The 17,677-nt window shown below is 46.0% G+C and overlaps 1 protein-coding gene across 1 annotated transcript in view; it reads right to left on the bottom strand.

Moving 5' to 3' along the window:
• Positions 1–8,887: 8,887 nt before the first annotated feature.
• The window catches only part of slc26a6.2 (solute carrier family 26 member 6, tandem duplicate 2), a 98,769-nt gene continuing 89,979 nt past the window's right edge, over positions 8,888–17,677 (bottom strand). The window contains exons 19-21 of the mRNA XM_078209854.1: positions 15,868–16,007; positions 14,050–14,109; positions 8,888–9,260 (exon numbers count right to left, since the gene is read on the bottom strand). Of these exons, the coding sequence (XP_078065980.1) occupies positions 9,240–9,260; positions 14,050–14,109; positions 15,868–16,007 (221 nt within the window). The 3' untranslated portion in view covers positions 8,888–9,239. The remainder of the gene's footprint in view (positions 9,261–14,049; positions 14,110–15,867; positions 16,008–17,677) is intronic.

Here is a 17,677-nt window from a genome sequence, read left to right as displayed (position 1 = left end):
AATCGACAATGGTTTCATGGTCATCAGTAGATTCTTAATTCCAGATATTTTTTATTGAATTCAAATTCCACTGTCAGCCGTGGCAGGGTTTGAACCCGGGTCCCCAGAACATTAGCTGAGTTCTGGGTTAATAGTCTAGCGATAATATCACTAGGCCATTGCCTCCCCTGTGGAGAGAGAATAGAGTAAGAAGTTTAACAACACCAGGTTAAAGTCCAACAGGTTTATTTGGTAGCAAAAGCCACACAAGCTTTCGGAGCCTTAAGCCCCTTCTTCAGGTGAGTGGGAATTCTGTTCACAAACAGGGCATATAAAGACACAAACTCAATTTACATGAATAATGGTTGGAATGCGAATACTTACAGCTAATCAAGTCTTTAAGATACAAACAATGTGAGTGGAGAGAGCATCTAAAGGCTAAAGAGATGTGTATTGTCTCCAGACAGGACAGCCAGTGAGACTGCAGGTCCAGGCAAGCTGTGGGGATTACAAATAGTGTGACATGAACCCAATATCCCGATTGAGGCCGTCCTCATGTGTGCGGAACTTGGCTATCAGCTTCTGAAAGCTGAAAGGGGGCACAGGTGAGTGTAGCGGCCATCGCTAAGGAGAAGGTTCTGGGGAAACTGAAAGGTCTGAAGGTGGATAAATCACCTGGACCGGATGGACTACACCCCAGTGTTCTAAAAGAGATAGCTGAGGAATTGTGGAGTCATTTGGCAGGGAGGGTGCCAGAGGACTGGAAAGTAGCTAATGTACCACCATTGTTTAAGAAGGGAGGGAGGCAGCAGACGGACAATTATAGGCCGGTTAGCCTGACTTCGGTCATTGGCAAGATTTTAGAGTCCATTATTAAAGATGAGATCGCAGAGTACTTGGAAGTGCATGATAAAACAAGACTGAGTCAGCACGGCTTTGTCAAGGGAAGGTCATGTCTGACAAATCTGTTAGAGTTCTTTGAGGAGGTAACAAGGAAGTTAGATAAAGGAGAACTAATGGACGTGATTTATTTAGATTTCCAGAAGGCCTTTGACAAGGTGCCGCATAGGAGACTGTTAATGAGTTAAGTGCCCATGGTGTTAAGGGTAAGATCCTGGCATGGATAGAGGATTGGTTGACTGGCAGAAGGCAGAGAGTGGGGATAAAGGGGTCTTTTTCAGGATGGCAGCCAGTGACTAGTGGTGTGTCTCAGGGGCCAGTGCTGGGACCATAACTTTTCACAATATACGTTAACGATTTGGAGGAAGGAACTGAAGACACTGTTGCTAAGTTTGCAGATGATACAAAAATATGTAGAGGGACAGGTAGTATTGAGGAAGCGGAGGGCTGCAGAAGGACCTGGACAGGTTAGGAGAGTGGGCAAAGAAGTGGCAGATGGAATACAATGTGGAAAAATGTGAGGTTATGCACTTTGGAAGGAGGAGTGGAGGCATAGACTATTTTCTAAATGGGAAAATGCTTAGGAAATCAGAAACACAAAGGGACTTGGGAGTCCTTGTTCAAGATTCTCTTAAGGTTACGCGCAGGTTCAGTCGGCAGTTAGGAAGGCAAGTGCAATGTTAGGATTCATGTCGAGAGGGCTAGAATACAAGAGCAGGGAACCTCTAGAGGAGGTTCACAAGAATGATCCCTGGAATGAAGAGCTTGTCTTATGAGGAATGGTTGAGGGCTCTGGGTCTGTACTTGTTGGAGTTTAGAAGGACGAGGGGGGGATCTTATTGAAACTTACAGGATGCTGCGAGGCCTGGATAGAGTGGACGTGGAGAAGATGTTTCCACTCGTAGGAAAAACTAGAAACAGAGGGCACAACCTCAGCTAAAGGGATGACCCTTTAAAACAGAGATGAGGAGGAACTTCTTCAGCCACAGAGTGGTGAATCTGTGGAACTCTTTGCCGCAGAAGGCTGTGGGGGCCAGGTCATTGAGTGTCTTTAAGATAGAGATAGATATGTTCTTGATTAATAAGGGGATCAGGAGTTATGGGGAAAAGGCAGGAGAATGGAGATGAAAAAAATATCAGCCATGATTGAATGGCGGAGCAGATCCAATGGGCCCAGTGGCCTAATTCTGCTCCTGTGTCTTATGGTCTTATTGTCTTACCCAGGCCTTCTACCTCACCCTATCCCTGTAATCCATTTTTCCATGGCTAATCCATTTAACCTACACATCTTGGGACACTAAGGGTCAATTCAGCATGGCCAATCCACCTAACCTGAACATCTTTGGGTTGTGGGAGGAAACCAGAGCACCCGAGGAAACCCATGCAAACATGGGGAGAATCATTCCACCAATGGGAACCATCTGCAAGATGCACATCTAGGTTTCCTCAACAACACTTTCCAAACCCACAACTTCTACTGCCTTGGGGTGAACAAAGGGCAGCTGACGCATGGGAACATCATCACCTGCAATTTCCCCTCTGATTCACATGCCAACCTGACTTGGAAATATATCGCCGCACTTTCACTGTCATTGGGTTAGAATCCTGTAAGTCCCTCCCTAATAGCACTGTGGGTTACCTACATGGCATAGACAACAGTGATTTGATTTTTTGATTTGATTTGATTTATTATTGTCACCTGTATTAGCATACAGTGAAAAGTATTGTTTCTTGCGCTCTATACAGACAAAACATACCGTTCATAGAGAAGGAAACGAGAGAGTGCAGAATGTAGTGTTACGGTCATAGCTAGGGTGTAGAGAAAGATCAACTTAATGCAAGGTAGGTCCATTCAAAAGCCTGACAGCAGCAGGGAAGAAGCTGTTCTTGAGTTGGTTGGTATGTGACCTCAGACTTTTATATCTTTTTCCCAAAAGAAGAAGATGGAAGAGAAAATGTCCAAGGTGCGTGGAGTCCTTAATTATGCTGGCTGCTTTGCCGAGGCAAGGGGAAGTGTAGACAGAGTCAATGGATGGGAGGCTGGTTTGCGTGATGGATTGGGCTACATTCACGACCTTTTGTAGTTTCTTGTGGTCTTGAGTAGAGCAGGAGCCATACCAAGCTGTGATACAACCAGAAAGAATGCTTTCTATGGTGCATCAATAAAAGTTGGTGAGAGTGATAGCTGACATGCCAAATTTCCTTTGTCTTCTGAGAAAGTAGAGGCGTTGGTGGGCTTTCTTAATATAGTGTCGGCATGGTCTAAGAAGGCAGCTCCCCACTATTGTCTTGGCAATTAGGTTGGTCAATAAATGCTGGTCTAGCCAGTGACACCCAAATCCCATGAAAGAATTAATAAAAAGCCATAATACATCATTTTAAATACATAATACATCTCAGCTCTGACGAAGGGCCGTCCAGACTCGAAATGTTGAGTTTATTATCTCTCCGCAGATGCTGTCAGACCCGCTGACATTTTCCAGCATTTTCTGTTTTTATTTCAGATTCCAGCATCTGCAGTAATTTTCTTTTGTTTTATTATTATACATCGTTTAAAACCCGTCTAAGAAAAATAAGTGATGAATAACCTTACAAAGTAAAAGAATATCATTAACTTTGATAACAATTGGTTTATTTTCATCTTCGTAAATTCATTATGGTACAGAAGAAGGTGGCACGGTGGCAGAATGGTAGCACTGCTGCCCCATAGCGCCAGGGACCCGAGTTCGATTCCCAGCTTGGGTCACTATCTGTGCGGAGTTTGCATGTTCTCCCCGTGTCTGCGTGGGTTCCCTCCACATGCGCCAGTTTCCTCCCGCAGTCCAAAGATATGTGGGTGAGCTGGATTAGCCATGCTAAATTGCTCCTTAGAGTTAGGGGGATTAGATGGGTAAACACGTGGGGTTGTAAGTATAGGGCCCTGGTGGAATTGTTGTCACTGCAGGCTCAATGGGCTGAATGGCCTCCTTTTGCACTAGGGACTCTGTGAAAAGGCCTTTTGGTCCTTCAGGTTGTTACACTGCCTTCTTTATTTTGATGTTAAATATTTCTGTATAAATGTTAATGTTGTTTTGCTGAACTTGCTGAGGAGGCCATTCAAATGACAGTGGCTAGAATGCTGTTGGACAGATGGGGGGGGGGGGGCCTCACCACTGTTTGGAGGAGGGAAGCTCCATCAGTTCTGGATGGAGGCCTGATGGAATTTCGTGGGATGAGTGTCAGGTGTTTCCCACCACTGAGAATCCCAGCGACAGAATCCCTGCTCGCCGAGGGCTGACAACCAATCAAAGACCGGCAGCTCCCTATGCTGCTAGTGCCAGTGGGAGGTGTGATGGCTGACACGAATACACACAGCAGAGGCTTTAGATTGCTGAGAGACGCCAGGCCAAAGGTGAGTGAGGGCAGGATGGGGATCATAGGGTATAAATTGCAAGAGAGGTGGGTGGAGGTGTCGGGGGACAGGACAGGAGAGCGACTTTCAGCGCCACCCCATCCTTATGCCAGGTTCCCCCATTAGAAGGGACTCCCTCCTGGGAGGCCACTGGTAAACATGTCAGGGTTGGCTAGGCGGCGTTTCAAGAATGTGGGAAAGTTGTGATTTAATCCTTGAGCTGCCACTAATTTGCAGTGGGCTCAGGGATAATTAGGCCGGAATTGTACCGCCTCACCCACCCAAGGCCTGTAAGATCCTGCCCAAGGCCAACGGAGAATGCGGTTCTGCGAGCCTCGCCCACCCCAGAATCAGGGCAGGCAGGGCTCACAGAATGGCATTCTCCATTGGCCTCAGGCAGGCGAGACGGTAAAATTCCGGCCTTGGTGTCAACTGACTCTTCAATGAACCTTATTGAAATTCTGCCTCCGGTGGCCAGAAATTCCGGTTCAACCCCTTCCGCCCTCCAATTTAATTGGGGCGGTTTTACCACAGCAGGGGGGACTGACGCAAGTTCTCTCCCACGGTTAAGTGGGACTGACCACCAAATTTCTCTTTGCAATTGGCTGCATTAAATCCAGCTCTTTGTGACTGAAGTAACTGGGAAACGAATTGGGTTAACCATTGACTGCTTCACTCTAACTAACCTTCCACCACCTCCACCTCAGTAACAACCTGATTCTGCAGTGTTCTGATGAGCACTTGAATACATTAACAATAATGAATGGAGCACACTATCAAATTCTTCTTCTTAATGGTTTGGTTGCTGATAGGGAATCCTGAATGCAAACACTAGACATCATTTGACAGTAGCAGCAGTTTTATGTGAATATCAAAATATAATGCAATACAACAATAAAAACATTTATTTAGGGAATAATATCAGTTAAGTACTGTTTTCAAATGTTGTACATCTCTGATATTTTAAATAGGTTAAGGAGGAAATAATCATGTGGCATACATTTATAATCAGCAAATTTGAACATAAAATTCACAATATATATTTATAATTTAAATTACCAAATAATTATATTCTGAAAAAAGAACCATGCTGTTGAAGCCTTTTGTCTTGCACTCATCAGGACAGATGCAAGGGAACCAAATTTCAAAGGGAACAGCAAAAGACAAAAGAGTACTGATAGATTGGCAGGTGGATTCTGATTCATTGATGCCTTGGAGAATTCACCAGGGAACAGTTGTTCCCCAAACTTCAAATTCAAAAAAGACAAATCAACTCTGATTGGTCGAGATGTTGCCATGGGGAATATGCCATGCTTTTGTTTAATTGAAAAAGGTGTATTGCCGTGACATATTCTTTCTGTTTGCAATGGGCAGTGTCTTGTATATGAAGAATTACATGACTTTTAGCAATCATAAGTGAGCCACATTGCAAGCCCCACTGGTAAATTTAAGTTGGTTGTGAGTACACTTCTTAGCACACTCAGGATTGTTCAATTCCTGCTATCCAATTTCAGAAATAGCTTGAATGTTGGACACTATGTTCTGAGTTTTACAAGCACTGGCTGGTTGAGTACTCTCTGCCTGTTGTGAAGGGATATACTGTTTGATATGATCATTGAGATGTATGCCCTACATACCTGGCATTGCACTGGCATTGAAACTCATGTACCACATTATTCATCAGTGTGTTAGGCAGAATGTCTTTCTGGCTTGATGGCAGCATCCACTCTTCCAGGTAAATGGGGCACTTTTCAGGAACTGCAGGTGGTGACCTTAGGCTCATTCATGAGTTTACATGATATACAGTGAACAGTGATCTGATCGGGGTAGCTATTATCTCACAGGATGCCGTTTATGCGTCCAATTCCAGTATCAAGTTTGCACAGTTGCAATGGTAGGGGCCCTATTTATAAAGGTCAGGTCTAATAAACCCAATGCCTGCGTGATGTTGGGGGGGAGGATGCCTCTCATTGCTGAGGGGTTATTGGTGCTTCCTGGACCCTTGGGGCCCAACACGCCAAGTCCTCACATGTGAATAGCAAGGGCCATTTGACCCGGGCTGCAAGTCTGCTAATTATATTTAAAGTTGTTCATTGGGCTACAGGTGGGAACCCGATCGGAGTTGGCTGCATGGTCTGGGAGGGCCGCAGCGGGTTTGTTGCCCCGTGCAAAACCTGTTTTTGCACTGACTCCCAATTCTCCGGACCATCGTGATTCGCAATCGGAGCTAGCAAGCCCTTATTGTCCAATATTAGATGTAATTCTGTGTTTGGATAGCACTTACTGAACAATCCCTTGTGTGCTGAGAATAACACAGACAACCAAGTTAAGATTATCAGTCGAGCTCGCTCACCTATGATTGCTAGAAACTACATACATTCATATGCAGGGCCCTGTCCTCTGCAAAAAGAAAGAACATGTCCAGACATTGTAACTTTTTCATTTAAACAAAAGTATGGGGGCAACTGTTGCCTGGTGCATTCCCCATGGCAATGCTTTGACCAATCAGAGTTGACTTGTCCTTTTCAAATCTAAACCAACCTGTGGGGGATAATTGTTCCCTGGTGAATTCTCCATGGCAATCAGAGTCCATTTGCCAACCAACCAGCACTTCTTTTCATGCAGTATAAATTATTGTTCTTTTTGAGATTAGGCAATCTTGCAGCTGTCCTGATGAGTGCAAGATGAAAAGCTTTGACAGCATGCCTTTTTTTTCAGCAATACTCACATTCTGTACTATCAAACAACTAAATAACGATAGATGGGATTTTACGGCCTTGCTCGACCTGAAACTGTAAAATCCCACCTGAGGTCATTGGACCTTTCCGTGATCCGCCCCTTGCCCGCTCCGATTCCTGTGGTGGGCGGGACGGTAAAATTCCGGTCTATGTGTTGAAACTTCAGAAAACGAAGGGACTTAGTTAATTTAGAAATATACACTTTTGTAGCATATTTCTTAAAACTCTCACAAAAGAAGGGCTAAGTGCATTGCTCAAGTTTATACAAAATACAAGGAAAACAAATGTATTTTTTAAAAAAACAATCTGTAGATTTTAGTCGTTCAGTATTAATGGCCATCAAATGCTGGGGACTGTAAGACAGCCAAGTGCCCTTTTGTTTTCCTTTTGGCTTGATGAAGAATATTAAAGGGTTATTAGTGGGCGGATTAATCTTGTAGCTACACATTGTCTGCTCTGAACTATTGGTGATGTCATCTGCTACGCTGTCAGCTTTCAGAATATTGTATCAGTTGTTCTGATGATGTCTCACAAACTGGGAAGGATTTTGCGGCCTCACTCGGGAGAGACTGGGAATTCCCGCCCGAGGTCAACGGAGATTTCCATTGTCGGACCCTCGCCCGCGTCAATTCCGTGGCGGGCAAGGTGGTAGAGTTCCGGCCAATGCAATGTTGCCTTTCCTCATTGATCTAATCTTAGCCATCTCCTGTATTTAGTGACCTGTGGATAGGGCCTGCAGGACCAGTCCCCAATGACAGTATCTCAATCAGTCAGAGACCCACAGGGCCGATTTTCCGACCACACCACGCCTGGCGCAGATCAAACCCAATGCCAAACAATTTTTTCCCAGCCTCTTTCTAATGGCCCGAACTGGATTGCACCCAGAAAGTAGCTTTTGAATATGCATAGTCCCTTTGAATCCCAGCACACGGAATTCTCCGGCCTTTGGACGCATTGCGAGACCATCGAGAATCACTACTGGTCTCTGCTAGCGGAGACCTAGCACCATAGTAATGCCGGAGGTCTCAGAGGTCATAGAAGGGGCATAGTCGGCTGGTACCCATTGGGCAGCACCAGCCTGGAAGTGCCCTCAGGACACTCCACAGTGGCCCCCAGGCACTCCAGCAGTGGCCACTGGACAGCCCAGTGGTGCTGGTTGGGCACCACCAGTGTGTCGGGGCAGTGCCGAGGGGGTGGGGCCCGAGTGGGAGCCATGACGGGGGGGGGGGTGGGGGGGGGGGGGGGTTTTGAAGGGGGGGGTGGCTCTGCGGAGAGCACTGTGTGACAGGGGAGGAGTCTATGCAGGAAGAGGGGATCTGGCGGGGAGGGGTCATGAAAGCGGTGACAATGAGCAGACATGTCAGAGGTCATGATGGGGGACATGTCAGGGCACCCTTTTGAAATGGCGCCTGAGAGCTCTGAAGCTGGGCCCCCACAGTACTGGAGTGGAACTCCCAACTCTCCAAAAAAGTGACTGAGTGTGGGAGGAGTGCGGTGCGGAGCACGCCTGAGAGACCGGCACGGAGCGCTCCTGATTTCTTGCCGTTATGGCACTTAGTCCTTTTTGGGAGAATTCCACCTCAGGTATTCTCTTCTCTGCTCTAAGGAAGCTTTGGGACCGTAGCCTCAGACAAAGAAAAGTGGCTGCTCCAGGAAGACTCGTTTCTTATACAGTGGACTTCCATAGTTTCTTAAGCTTATTCCAAAGACACTGGGTAGTATCATCCTCCTTAATCCCGTTTCCGCTTCCATATTGCCCCCTCCAGAACACATCACCCAATGGCAACAATGTGAGTGGGGAGGGCACTGGAGTGAGGCAGATACTGACTGAAGAAGGACAATCAAAGATAGAAAGAGAACCTTCTTTCAGGCCATGTCTAGAGGACTAATCAATTCAATTTTATTTGGGTGAAAGATTGAAAGGGAAAGGAAATGAAATGGTGGATAGAAGAACGAAGGAGAAACAGGATGTTATCCTCTCAGTCTTGACTGCCAGGCCTGAAGTGTTTGAAACTTCCACACCTCATAGTTTTACACACAGTCTGGAATTAGTTAATATTCGTGTTGAGAAAGTTGTTTTTTTAATAGTTTCCTTCATGTCTTGTCTCATCGTTCTTCAATGCAGGACACAAGAAGAGGTCAAAATGTGTCATTTGTTCTTAGATGCGCTGTTTTCTTCTGCCTTCCTTCACAATGATAAGGATTTTATATCCCAGCACCATCGTCCAGAATTAAAAGCTGGTGCCGTCTGCCTAAAAGGGACAAAAAAAAAGAAAATCGACCTGCAATTTCTAATTTCCATTTTTTTTCTTTTGACACCCAGATCTGCATCGGCCGCCACATTTTGCGTCCAATAATAGTGATTACAGAGAATCATAGAAACCCGACAGTGCAGAAGGAGGCCATTAGGCCCATCAAGTCTGCACCGACCACAATCCCACCCAGGCCCTATTCCCATAACCCCACATATTTATCCTATTAATCCCCCTGACACTAGGGTCAATTTAACATGGCCAATCAAACTAACCCACTCATCTTTGGAGTGTGGGAGGAAACCAGGTGCTCCGGTTTCCTCTCACAGTCCAATGATGTGCGGGTTAGGTGGATTGGCCACCTAAATTGCCCCTTAGTGTCAGGGGGATTAGTAGGGTAAAATACGTGGGCCGGAATTTTAACATCCCGCCCGCCACGGGAATCGGAGTGGGTGAGGGGCAGAGCATGGGAAGGTGGGTTGACCTCGGATGGGATTTTATGCTTTTGGGTCGAGCGAGGCCATAAAATCCCACCTGTGGGATTAGGGAGATAAGGTCTGGGAGGAATTGTTGCCAGTGCAGGCTCCATGGGTCAAATTGCCTCTTCTGTCCTGTAGAGGCTCTATATTCTATGAGGAAGCCTGAGAATGGCCAAAGGCACAATTGCCATTGATGGGAAGGGAGAATAAAGATGAGGTTAGATTCTGATAAAGAGAGAGGACAATGGTGGGGGTGCCGTGGGTGGGGAGGGGGGGGGGGGGGTGGGTGGAGGTGGTAGTGCAGGAATGGGAGGGTGTTGGGAGAGGTGGGGAAGTGTTATAGGGTTGAAGGAAATAACAGTATTTGAGGTTTTGAAGGACCAGGAGCCAAAGTATGTCAGCAAGGCAGGGTCATGGGTGATTTTTTTTAATGTTCAAAGTTTATTTATTAGTGTCACGAGTCAGCTTACATTAACACTGCAATGAAGTTACTGTGAAAATCCCCTAGTCGCCACACTCCGGCGCCTGTTCGGGTACACTGATGGAGAATTTAGCACGGCCAGTGCACCTAACCAGCACGTCTTTGAGACATTGGGAGGAAACCGGAGCACCCGGAGGAAACCCACGCAGACACGGGGAGAATGTGCAGACTCCACACAGACAGTGACCCAAGCCGGGAATCAAACCCGGGTCCCTGGTGCTGTGAGGCAGCAGTGCTAACCACTGTGCCACCGTGCCGCAATGGGTCTTCTGTAGGAGAGCGTTCAGGCAGCAGTGCTTTGAATACATGGGGAGGAGGTTGGGGGCTTTTCCAGGGGACTATTGGGCAAGTGAAGTCTGGAGTTGACAAATGAGGCTTCATCAGCATTCAGTTCACCCCATAGATAATGGCAAAGAGCTCTGACAAAGGGTCATTCAGACTCGAAACGTTGGCTCTATTCTCTCTCCACAGATGCTGTCAGATCTGTTGAGTTTCCCCAGCATTTCCTGTTTTTGTTTCATTTCACCCCAAGTCCTTTTTCGAAATGGTTTCAGGTGTGGACCATTTACAAGGGTATTTATTCTGATATCAAGATCGGGTAATATTGAATTAATCAGTACTACTATCAAAGGTACCAGTAGGTGACAGTATTGCATGTACTAAACAGTATAAGAACTTTATTGAGGGAAAATATAGCAGCAGATCATCAAAGTATCGTCACTCGTTCTCAAAAGCTAGATTTTTAGCAGAACATAGAAGGGAGGCACAGTAGCACAGTGGTTAGCACTGTTGCCTCACAGTACTAGAGATCTGAGTTCGATTCCTGGCTTGGGTCACTGTCTGTGCAGAGTCTGCACATTCTCCCCGTGTCTGCGTTTGTTTCCTCCGGGTGCTCTGGTTTCCTCCCACAGTCCAAAAGATGTGCTGGTTAGGTGCATTGGCCATGCTAAATTCTCTGTCACTACCTGAACAGGTGCCAGAGTGTAGCGACTAGAGGATTTTCACAGTAACTTCATTGCAGTGTTAATGTAAACCTACTTGTGACACTAATAAACATTAAACTTATTTTAAAAAGATGCTAAAATGATAGAATGGGAAAGTAAGCAGAATACCGTTCTTAGGGATCTGCTACATTTCTGAGGACTCTCCAGAGAAGTCAATGACCCCATTGTTGAGGCTCAGAGCTTACTGTTGTATCCAGGAAGAAAGATCTTCCCCCAGATCCTTTCTCTTTTAAGGTGCTGCGTATTTCTTAGTTAGTTTTGATTTTAGTTCAGATTCAAAATTATTTAGAACATTCTCTTTTTACCTCCAGGAGCAAGGGTTTAATTGGTGTATTTTAGGTTTGCCAACTCTGGTTGGGTGTATTCTTCACCATGGGAGGCTTCATCATGTGATCGCATGTGAGTGTGATCCACCCACTCTGACATTCCTGCCAGGCACCAGTGCCTCCTCAATCCAATTAGAAAGCTTGTTACTTGGATGGATTAACCTTGACTGTTCATGAAACAGCCCTCACCTCCACCCCTCCCCCACTCTCCCCACGCGCCCCACCTCAAGTTGAATATTTGTATAACTAATAACTGAAAGTATATTGCTGAACATGATGCTGAAACTTTTTATCTTGCACTCACTTCATTCAAGATGGCGCAGGAACGAGGCGACTTCCTACAAGTTGTCCCCAGCATACCCTCTGATTCTACCTTTTATTCTCGTTCTATGCTTTTAAAACTGTACTCTAACTCTTATAAATTCTCTAATAATGTTCTATTTCAATCTCTTACAGATTTGGCACCTGGCTGCCATCAGACTTGTGAATGGACTTACCTTGCATTAAGCTGGTCTTTCTCTACACCCTAGCTATGACTGTAACACTACATTCCCCACACTCTCATAGAACATAGAACATAGAAAGCCACAGCACAAACAGGCCCTTCGGCCCACAAGTTGCGCCGATCACATCCCCACCTCTAGGCCTATCTATAGCTCTCAATCCCATTAAATCCCATGTACTCATCCAGAAGTCTCTTAAAAGACCCCAACGAGTTTGCCTCCACCACCACCGACGTCAGCCGATTCCACTCACCCACCACCCTCTGAGTGAAAAACTTACCCCTGACATCTCCTCTGTACCTACCCCCCAGCACCTTAAACCTGTGTCCTCTCGTAGCAACCATTTCAGCCCTTGGAAATAGCCTCTGAGAGTCTACCCTATCCAGACCTCTCAACATCTTGTAAACCTCTATCAGGTCACCTCTCATCCTTCGTCTCTCCAGGGAGAAGAGACCAAGCTCCCTCAACCTATCCTCATAAGGCATGCCCCCCAATCCAGGCAACATCCTTGTAAATCTCCTCTGCACCCTTTCAATGGCTTCAACATCTTTCCTGTAATGAGGTGACCAGAACTGCGCGCAGTACTCCAAGTGGGGTCTAACCAGGGTCCTATAAAGCTGCAGCATTATCTCCCGACTCCTAAACTCAATCCCTCGATTAATGAAGGCCAGTACGCCGTACGCCTTCTTGACCGCATCCTCCACCTGCGAGGCCGATTTAAGAGTCCTATGGACCCGGACCCCCTTTCCTTCTCCCCTACATACTCTATGATCGGTATGTTTTCATAGAATACAGTGCAGAAGGAGGCCATTTGGCCCATCAAGGCTTCACCGACAACAATCTCACCCAGGACCTGTCCTATTTCCGTAACCCTATATATTTACTCTCCCAATCCCCCTGACATTAATGGGCAATTTAGCACGACCAATCAACCTAACGCATACGTATTTGGACTGTGGGAGGAAACCAGAGCACTTGGAGGAAATCCACGCAGACACGGGGAGAATGTGCAAACTCCACACAGACAGTGACCCAAGGCTGGAATTGAACTGGGGTCCCTGGCGCTGTGAGGCAGCAGTGCTAACCACTGTGTCACCCTGTCTGTATAGTGCACAAAAAACAATACTTTTCACTGTATCCCAATACATGTGACAATAATAAATCAAGTCAAATCACACCAAATCATCAGGAATGCATGAGAAAAAGGTGTTGTTTGAATCTCTGATCGCCTCTGACCTATAATCTCTAAGTCCCCCACCCCACACCCCTACCTCAGGATTGGATTGGACCAGTCCCACTGCGACAGGATACCACCAGCTCCTCTGGAGACTGGAGATCCTTCCCCTGGGATCAGACCCTCTCCCTCCTTCTGCAGCCTTGGTTCAGGGATCAGACCTAGCCACTCCTATGACCTTTTCTTCAGTGTTCCCCCACCCGACTGTAGGCCAGGCAAGCCTGTTGGTCAGACTGTCTTTGAGTGGGGAGCCTGTCAGTGACATTACGTACACCCTGTGGGGTTAAAACCCGACACAGACTCACAGATTTCCCTTGTGCTCCTGGGCCCCACCTTCTTCTACGGGGTCAAAAGGTGAATATTCCCCTCTTCCTATTTTTGCAAACGGGCAATTTGGATGATGTAAGATACCAGAGTTAATAGACAGAGATTTCTTTCCTGGCCTGCTAGTTCACGTTGAATTGGGGTAACCTTGGCCCGATAATCAGGAGGTTCAACATCATGCGGCCTATCATCTTCAACCTGACAACAAGTCGTGAGTCTGAAGCTTTCTGACTCATTCACAGCGCATGCCAGCAGCACTGAAGTGTAAAATCTGGGCTGTTTTATTTAAACAGGTTTTTCTCTTTTGTATCCATGACAAACTTTGCAGTGCTGGCCAAGAATCTGGTGATGCGGAATGACTTGGCCTGCCTTTCCCAAAGATAATTCAGATTAATTGACATTAAGCATTGAAGACATGAGATAAAAAAGGTTGCTTACACTGGCAGGGGTGGCTCCTTCCTCTTGATCCTGCGAGGGAGGCAGTGCAGGGATTCCATTCTGTGAAGAAAGGGTCAGAATGTTATGGTAAAATCTCAGGAGTTGGGAACACTGTAAGCCCTTCCAACATAGCACGTTTACGAAAGCATTTTCCTTCCTCCTTCCTTCAATCCCGCTGCCAACAGAACAGCAGTAAACCTGCTCCCAGGTTTCTGCCAGATCCCTGTCGAGCCAACTTCCCGGGAATACATGACGCTAAAGAAACAGAAAAAGAGAAAGAGAAAAAGGACCATTTTTCCATTCATGCAAAGGTTAACCGTGTTCTCAGGTCACCTTACAGTGCTTCACAACCAATGAATTGCTTTTGAAGTACAGTCGCTGGGTTGTTAGGTAAACACAACATCAATTTCAAAGTAGAAAGTACCCACAACCAGCAGCAATAACCAATCAATTTATTCTTGGTGATGATGGTTGATGGAGGAATATTAGTCTGACCACTGAAAAGCTCCTTGCTCTTCTTTGCTACTCCATGGGATCTTTCCTATCCATTTAAACCACCAGCAGACAAGACCTCACCTGAACACCTCATTTAAAAGCTGGTACCCCCCCAACAGCACCGCACCGCCTCAGCAATGCACTGAAGAGCCAGGCAAGATTATGCACTGACGTGGGACTTGACTCCACAATCATCTGCTATTCAATTCTGGCCTCGGGTCACTGTTTGTGTGGAGTTTGCACGTTCTCACCGTGTCTGCATGGGTTTCCTCCGGGTGCTTTGGCTTCCAAAGATGTGTGGGTTAGGTTGATTGGCCATGCTAAATTGACCCTAGTGTCAAGGGGATTAGCAGGGTAAATATGTGGGGTTATGGGAATAAGGCCTGGGTGGGATTGTGGTCGGTGCAGACTCGATGGGCTGAATGGCCTCATTCTGCGCTGTAGGGATTCTATGATTCTATGAACTGATCTGGACCAAGCTGACAGAGTGAATCATGGGTTACCCTTTCTTAAACCATCGCTTCCTATGGACACTCCCTGACTTTGGCTTAGCACCTCTCCCATGAAGGCAGGACAGCTCATCTTTTAGCCTGCCCTCGTGATCAAACACATGTTCTACTGGAGAGAGATTGCTTAAATGAGGGAAACCGCTTTGCACTGTCATTCTAGTTGTGATGGAGATGCAAAGTTAGTGAGGTACATTTTAAATTTCACTAATGGGGCAGTAATTGGCAGCGTGGAGAACCTGCCTATTGTCTCAGTGCTGGATTTACTTTCCATTCCCTTCAATAAACTAAAGATCAGTCTGACCCTACAATGGGTAGATAATCCACTTCACCAGTTTACCAGTGAAGGCCGAAGGGCCTTTTCTGCGCTGTACGACTCTATGACTTACTTTACTGTTTTTGAGTCAAGATTTAATCATGGTGGTGGTATTTGTAGAGGGTGGATGCGAGGTGGAATTGATGCGTTACTTGTCCATCTGAAAGCACAATGTGTCTTTTTGCTTTCCAATTGGCATGGGAAGGCAGTACACAAGGATGGATGTGTTGGCCAACAAACATCTGAAGCTTGGGTACAAGTCATCTGATGAAACCTTCAGGAATACACTCAATCATTGTTGGCAACCCTAGTTTAATACTCTGTGAGGGTGGGGGGTGGTGAGGGGTAGGACACATGGTTCCCTCTCACTATAAGGCTTGCCTGCAGTTTGTTCATTGTACTCAAGATTATCCAGCATAAACCTGTTTAAATCCTGGTAAAAGGGTCCCTTATGAATAAAAAAGTAGAACCACATAGCGACAAAATACAAAGGTGACTGACCATGTAGAGTGCCTGATCGGTGGATGGATTATTTTTCGTCATGCAGTACATGACAGCATCGTGCACTGTGGTAAAAAGTTGTGATTTGCTGATGTTTTTTCCAAAGAATCCTCCTTGTTCAAACTGTTGAATAATAGCCCCTGAAAGAAGCAAAATTTGGATATGATCAACAGTTGAGCCTGGAATGAGTCTACCAACATGCATATATGTATAGATATAATTCGATGACATTGGCCTTGGAGGAGGTCCAGAGGAGGTTCGCAAGAATGATCCCAAGAATGAAGTGTTTGTCATATGAGGAGCGGTTGAGGAGTCTGGGCCTGTACTCGATGGAGTTTGGGAGGATGAGGTGGGGATCTAATTGAAATTTACAAAGGCCTAGATAGAATGGACGAGGAGAGGATGTTTCCACGAGTGGGAGAGACTAGAACTTGAGGGCACAACCTCAGAGCTTCTTTAAAACTGAGATGAGAAGGAATTTCTTCCGCCAGAGGGTGGTGAATCTGTGGAACTCATTGCCACAGAGGGCTGTGGAGACCAGGTCATTGAGTGTCTTTAAGACAGAGATAGAAAGGTTCTTGATCAAAAAGGGGATCAAAAGTTACGCGGAGAAGGCAGGAGAATGGGGATGAGAATTATATCAGCCATAATCGAATGGCAGGGCAGACTCAATGGGCCGAATGGCTTAATTCTGCTCCTATATTTTATGATCTTATGAATTTGCTCATGCATTCCGTTGACTTCTGTTGAAATTCTGCAGGACTTCAACAAAGAGCTGGATCTTGGGTCCCCATTTATTTTGGGCCTCAGCAGGCATTCTTGTAAGGAGGCTTGGCCTGAGCAGGAATGGATGTCGGATAGGGATAGTGGTATTATTGCTAGATTATTAATCCAGAAACTCAGCTAATGTTCTGGGGACCCGGGTTCGAATCCCGTCATGGCATATGGTGGAATTTGAATTCAATAAAAAATATCTGGAATTAGGAATCTACTGATGACTATGAAACTATTGTTGATTGTCAGAAAAACCCATTTGGTTCACTAATGTCCTTTCGGGAAGGAAATCTGCTGTCCTTACCCTGTTTGGCCTACATGTGACTACAGATCCACAACAATGTGGTTGACTCTCAACTGTGCTCTGAAATGGCTAAGCAAGCCACTCAGCTCAAGGGTGACTAGGGATGGGCAATAAACGCTGGCCAGCCAGTGACGCCCATGTCTCATGAATGAATACAGAAAAAAACTCACATTGGGAACTCTTGCTACCCTCTCCCAGAAGGAACCTGCTCTCATACTGGAGATCAGATTACAGAGAGAGCAGCAGAAGTTGCGACTAGGATGTGATCTGCACCACCTAAGAAAAGGCAAACAAAAACAAAAGATTCTGGATCGGCCCGCTACACATGAGTCTGGGCACCCCTGTAGGGGTCGCAGAGATTTGGACTTGTGGTGGCAAGCAACTTCTTAGTTAGATGCCCTCCCACAGACTCCGCAAAATCAGGTCCATGGTGGCGCGATCCTGTCATCCCATGTGCCAATATAAAGGTAAACTCCTACAAACCATAATAACTGTGGCAGCTTCAAGTGCTGACTGGCTAAGATCCACAAACTCAGCACCAATTGAACCCAGGATTTTCCTGGATTCTGTGGAGTTAATTTTAACCTAACTGTTCTATCGGGAAACTGATGAGATTGGGTGCAACTTGTTTTTACTACCTGCTCAATTTTACTCTCCAGCGAAGTCAGTGTAGTTATATTGGAAAGGTTGTAAAATGGCATTGCACCATTCTGACTTCATCAGTTTCCTGAT

Source organism: Mustelus asterias, chromosome 3 (assembly GCF_964213995.1).
Source record: "Mustelus asterias chromosome 3, sMusAst1.hap1.1, whole genome shotgun sequence".
Taxonomy (NCBI): Eukaryota; Metazoa; Chordata; class Chondrichthyes; order Carcharhiniformes; family Triakidae; genus Mustelus; species Mustelus asterias.
Note: the sequence above shows the minus strand (reverse complement) of the source record. Positions and strands in the feature narration are given on the sequence as shown.